Here is a 6,000-nt window from a genome sequence, read left to right as displayed (position 1 = left end):
GGACAAACTTTCTTATGATGAATAATGATCCAAGTTTTTTTTTTATTTCAATAGGTACAATTTTTTAGGAGCCTCAGATAGCCTAGTCGGTAAAAGCAGGGTATTATCGAAGACAGCATATCAAGAAGACTGGCAACTTTGGCTGAATTCGAGCGACAGACACAGTAGCGCTGTGCTCGAGCGAAGGTGGAAGCAACACATAGAAAAATGAGCAAATGCACAAACCTTTCTTCTGTGGATGGAACCTTTGCTATCCAATTCGTTCGGAGCATTTACCTTTGAGCGGCAGATGACACGATTGTGTCAGTCTCATGCCGGTCGTTTGAGAAAATGGAATAGTTGCCAGTCTTCTTGATATGTTGTCTTCGGTATTATCAAGGATTAAAAATTGGCTACCGCTGAAATACCAAATATGTTATCTATGAAATATATGATTTCTTAATGGAAAAGGTCCATAGAATCGATTCCGCTTTTGCACGCTGCGATATATACGTGTTTTAGCACTAATTTTGTCCCATGCTTCCGTAGATTAAAGGTTTAAAGGTATTTATTTAACACGTTTTATCTGTTCACAGTCAATATACGGCCATTCAGAATAACCCAGAAGGAAAGTCACTTCGGCTCAGTTGTATGAGAAATTTCTAAAAACTGCAGGTACTCAGCGCTATGTTCCAGCAGTTTTTAAAAATTTCTCATACAACAGAGCAGAAGTGACTTTCTCTCTGGGTTATTCGGATTGGTGAGACCATTGGAGAAGTATTGGGAAAATGTGTAAAAGTGGATATTTTAATGTTCAGAAAATTATTTAAAGACCGAAAATAAACCAGGGGTAAGCTTGAGCTCATTTTTCAGCGGTATCCCTAATAATTGCATTCATTGGACTGCATCGGATCTGGTCGCATCTGAGAATAAACTCGAAGCAATTGGCAATCTAACGATAGCATAAAGCGCCACTTGTGGCAAATAGAAGAACTAGAAAACTGATGATGGTATCATAATTTTGCACGGCGAGGTATGGGAGAATATTTTAAAAACGCTTTTATTTAACGAATAAAGTATTTGCTATAAATTTGGTTGTGCATACAAGGTTAGAAAAGTTCAGATCTAAAGAGCTAAACGAAAATTAAGAAAAAACATAAAATTTTAAAATTATACCTCTATCGGATACCTTTTGAGGTTTCTTCTTCCGTAGCAGCTTTTAAAAAAATAACAAATATTATTTTTTTTTTTTCGGATAATAAATGCTTTTCAAGATTCCTTTTCTATACCTCAACGTGCAAAATTTTAAGACCATCATCAATTTTCTATTTCTCCTATTCGCCACGAGCGCTATCGTTAGATCGGCAATAGCAAACTGATTTAAATATTGAGAATCGTTTTTTTTTTCTTTAATCCCAAACTCGAGTTGATCATTAAATGAAATTTTCTATTTAATCGCATTGCATCCGTTGCAGCATAATTTCAAATCCACGCACCCCCCAAGTATCATTAATTCATTTCCCATGCAAGCAGCCGCTCACATGTGAGTTCCTCATCAGATGGTAAAATGAACACCGCCAGAAACGACGAAACACAGGAGAAACGTCAAAAACTCAAAATAGAGCGATCCACGTTTGTTTCCTTTCCGACGACGAAAGGTATCGCGAATATACCGACTGCGTAAAAGTTTCGCTTTATTAGTGATTTTGTGGTGAAAACTAGCATTTTAGACAGGTAATTATCACCAGTTGAAGTGAGCAAAAGAACGGAATGAAGATACAATTTGGGTTTCTGATAAATTTAGCGGAAACTTAGGACAAATTGATGGTGTTTTGTTTTCGTTCATTGTAAGGTTAGATGTGCTTGCGTCCATCCGGATTGTTCCGGACCCGGCTTATGAATTCCATTTATGGTATCAATAGATGCCGGCACCAATGTGACATTGACCTTTCCGGCATTTTTAGACGCAACATAGTTTAATTTCCAGTGAAATGCTTCTTATGCCGGTGTCTTGCATATCCATAGATTTGATTTACACAATTCTTGCAACTATTAGAGACCAACAATCATCCAAACTCCGTTTCATTTCATCTTTGCAGCAAACATGCCACCCAAGAAGAACCAGGAACCGGAAGTGAAACCCATGATTGGCCGTATCGGTACCAATCTGCGCATCGGTATCGTCGGTGTGCCGAACGTTGGCAAGTCGACCTTCTTCAACGTGTTGACCAAGAGTGCAGCACCAGCGGAAAACTTCCCCTTCTGCACGATCGACCCCAACGAGAACAGGTACGTCTCCAGCGATGGCCAATTGATTGGCTTGCTTAATTACACTTCAACTACCCATAGGAAATAATTTAAAATTTCGGTGTGTCCCATTTGCATATCAAAGGCGAAAATTCGAACGTTTTTACGTTTCGCTCTCCTTCCGCCGACAATTACAGGACATTTAATTAAAGGCCCCGAGTTGATGGGGTTCAGGCTTCGATTGAACGGGTGCTTCAATGGAAAATATCCTCATTCCAATTCCAACATCAGAGAAAGGCCCTAATTAAGTGCGGTCCTACAATTAGTATACTTCTCGATGCACACGAAAATCGAGCTTCGCGTTTGTGAAGGAACCTGTTATCATTCATCCTGTGGAAGGGATGCTATGAAATGCATGGGCCTTTCCCAGGATGAATGATAAGAGAAAAAAACAACACTAATCGTGGGATTCTATATCATTTGCCCGAATGTCACTATCGCGAATGACACTTTCCCGAATGCCACTACTAGCCCGAATCGTTTGAAAATAGACTGAATTGTAGAAAACTCATAGCAATTCTGATTTGTTTGAATGTTTAAAAAATTCGCATCAACATCCAAATACTAAAAATTAGAAACATTCCAAAGTTCTTGAAAGAAATGCTCATTAAACATGAGCAATTCTTCCGAGAGCTTTGAAATATTCTTAATTTTTATTAGGAAAAATCGTCTCTAAAATATTAGATTTTGGTGTGTTGTTAAACTTTTAAATCCTAGAACTCACAAATTAAAACTTCATTATCAGTACACTATTCATGATCGCATAACAGTCACATATGGATAAGAAATCAACCAAAGATGGGACTGATATGCGATTATAATGGGCAGCAAACCAGGCCTGCCCAACGTACAGCCCGCAACGAGTTTAGAAACAGGCTTCGCATCAAGCCCGCGGATTGTTCTCTTCTCGTTCATCTTTGTGAGACGAGGACTTAGAATCGTGTTTGCGGATTCCCGTAACAGTTTTTGAGATCATTATGTAACTTGGGTTTGTTATGTTGATTTGATATGTTGCGCTCTATGGAATATATTAGCCAGGACCAATAGTTCAAAAATTACTTCCAAAGAACCTGGATCAGATCCCGCAGTGTCCATAATTTCCTGTTCGATTGGCATTGTAATATTCACGTGGATTTGCTATGGTGATTTAATTTGTAGCCCTCTATGAAATATTTTAGCCTGGTTTATTGGTCTGGAATGATTTCCGGAGAACCTCGATTAGATCCCGGACGGTCGCAGTCTATGCAATATAGGACCGTTAGTTCATAATGACTTCCGGAGCACCTGGATCAGATCCTGGATGGTGGCTACTGTCCTCAGATTTATGTTTTATTTGTATTATAATATTCCCCTCGATTGAACATGCATGATTTTACGTACCGCGTGATATAGTACCTGTGCATATAGTGCACGGACTTGGACGGTAACCTTCTCACGAACGAGTGTGAGATGATTGAGAGGTGGAAGCAGTACTATGACGAGTACCTCAACGGTGATGCAGCAGAAAACGAAGGTGGCACGGCAACAGACCTTGGCGCACGCGCAGAAGACGACAGGCTACCGGCCCCTGATCTTCAAGAAGTTGAGGAGGAGATCGGTCGGCTGAAGAACGACAAAGCAACTGGTGTAGATCAACTACCAAGTGAGCTATTCAAATACGGTGGTGAAGCACTGGCTAGAACGCTGCACTGGGTAATTGCCAAGATTTGGGAGGAGGAGATATTACCGGAGGAGTGGATGGAAGGTGTCGAGTGCCCAATCTACAAAAAGGACGACAAGTTGGATTGCTACAACTACCGCGCGATCACACTGCTGAGCGCCACCTACAAGGTACTCTCCCAAATTCTATGCCGCCACCTGTCACCATTTGCAAGAGAGTTCGTGGGGCAACACCAGGCGGGATTCATGGGTACCCGCGCTACCACGGATCAAATTTTCGCGATTCGGCAGGTTCTGTAGAAATGCCGCGAATACAACGTGCCCACACATCATTTGTTCATCGATTTCAAATCCGCATACGACACAATCGATCAAGATCAGCTATAGCAGATTATGTACGAGTACGGATTTCCGGTAAACTGACGCGATTGGTCAAGGCGAAGATGAATCGAGTGATGTGCGTTGTACGAGTATCGGGGTCACTCTCGAGTCCCTTTGAATCTCGAAGGGGGTTACGGCCAGTGTCTGCTATTCAACATCGCGTTAGAAGGTGTGATCAGAAGAGCAAAGATAGACACGAGTGGCACGATCTTCAGGAAGACCATCCAGCTTCTTGGTTTCGCCGATGACATCGACATCATGGCACGGAACTTGGAGACGATGACGGAAACGTACATCAGACTGAAGGCTAGGCGGATTGGACTTGCCATCAACGCATCAAATACAAAATACATGAAAGGAAGAGGTTCTAGGGAAGATAATGCTAGCCTCCCACCCCAAGTTCAGATTGACGGTGACGAAATCGAGGTGGTCGATGAGGCTCACTGGTGACCGCCGAAAATGATACCAGCAGTGAAATTCAAAGACGCATTATGGCAGGGACTCGTGCCTACTTTGGGCTCTGGAGGACGCTCCGGTCGAATAAAATTCGCCGCTGCATGAAGTTGACTGTCTACAAGACGCTGATTAGACCGGTGGTCCTCTACGGCCACGAGACCTGGAGTATGCTCGTGGAGAACCAACGCGCCCTTGGTGTTTTCGAACGGAAGGTGTAATCTTTTTTGATATGTTATTTTTTATATTTTTTTAAAGTATGACTCATGGAATACTAAAAAAATAGTTTTACTCAAAGAAAACAAAATCAATTTGTATGGAAAAAAAAGTGACAAAAAACAGTGCCGACTTCATTTTGGCTCCAGAAAAGATAAATTAAAGTAAAAGAAAAGCATTTTAATAGTTAATGTGTCCTCCTTTGGCCTTCAGGACCTGATGCGGGCACTTCGGCATGCTTTCTACTAGGTTCTTTAGGTGCTATGGATCTAGCTCTTCCCAGGCGCGCTCCAGGGTTTCAAAATAGTTATTTTTATTGGTAACACCAGTTTCGTCAACCCAAGTATGCATAGATTAGTTACAGTAATTTTCCTGATCAGCTTCCGTGTACCAGTGCAACGCCTCAAGCATCTGCCGGCTGTTTCCAGTTGAGAAGCACATCTGATACTGCTCATTCACAACATCCGCCTTACTGTTCGAACAATCCTAATTCATCTCCGGGATGCACAATATACCGCTCTTTGGAAGCGCCTGGTTCCTCGAGCCCAGTCGTGCCGATTCCTGCCAGCGCTCAGCACAGTCGTCCTGGACCTGTGGCTGGATATGAATCAGGAGTACAATCAATATATGGACTATTCACTGCCTGATGCCGATCAAATTTTCAACAATTCAAACTATGTTAGTCATTGTGATTATGCCTCTGTAACTCCCAATCCTGGGAACCAGGAACACGCCATAGAAAGCCCCATGGAAGCCACCAATCCCTTCGTCTCAGTCATGCCATCAGCAGCCTTCGTTCATCATAGTCGTTCCGGATCTGCTGTCGGATGTGGAGAGGGGGTCTTCCAACCCACTCACTATGGCGAGTATTCAATCAGGCTTGATGATGGTCAGTTATTGCCTGATGTATCTGTGATTTCCAGGGAGAGCTGTCGTTTGATTCCTTGCCACAAGCAGGACGTCGTGATCTTCTACCAAAACGCCGGTGGAATGAATTCTGTTGTT

At 42.2% G+C, this 6,000-nt stretch overlaps 1 protein-coding gene across 1 annotated transcript in view; it reads left to right on the top strand.

Annotated features, from left to right (window-relative positions):
• The first annotated feature begins 1,606 nt into the window (after positions 1 to 1,606).
• LOC135710876 (obg-like ATPase 1) overlaps positions 1,607 to 6,000 on the top strand; it is a 90,584-nt gene continuing 86,190 nt past the window's right edge. The window contains exons 1-2 of the mRNA XM_065233583.1: positions 1,607 to 1,713; positions 2,079 to 2,268. Coding sequence (XP_065089655.1) covers positions 2,084 to 2,268 — 185 coding nt within the window. The 5' untranslated portion in view covers positions 1,607 to 1,713; positions 2,079 to 2,083. The remainder of the gene's footprint in view (positions 1,714 to 2,078; positions 2,269 to 6,000) is intronic.

This window comes from Ochlerotatus camptorhynchus, unplaced genomic scaffold (genome assembly GCF_037179485.1).
Source record: "Ochlerotatus camptorhynchus isolate MF236.1 unplaced genomic scaffold, CSIRO-AGI_Acam_v1.1 ptg000404l, whole genome shotgun sequence".
NCBI lineage: Eukaryota > Metazoa > Arthropoda > Insecta > Diptera > Culicidae > Ochlerotatus > Ochlerotatus camptorhynchus.
The sequence above is the reverse complement of the archived record's forward strand: the minus strand, read 5'-3'. Positions and strand labels throughout refer to the sequence as shown.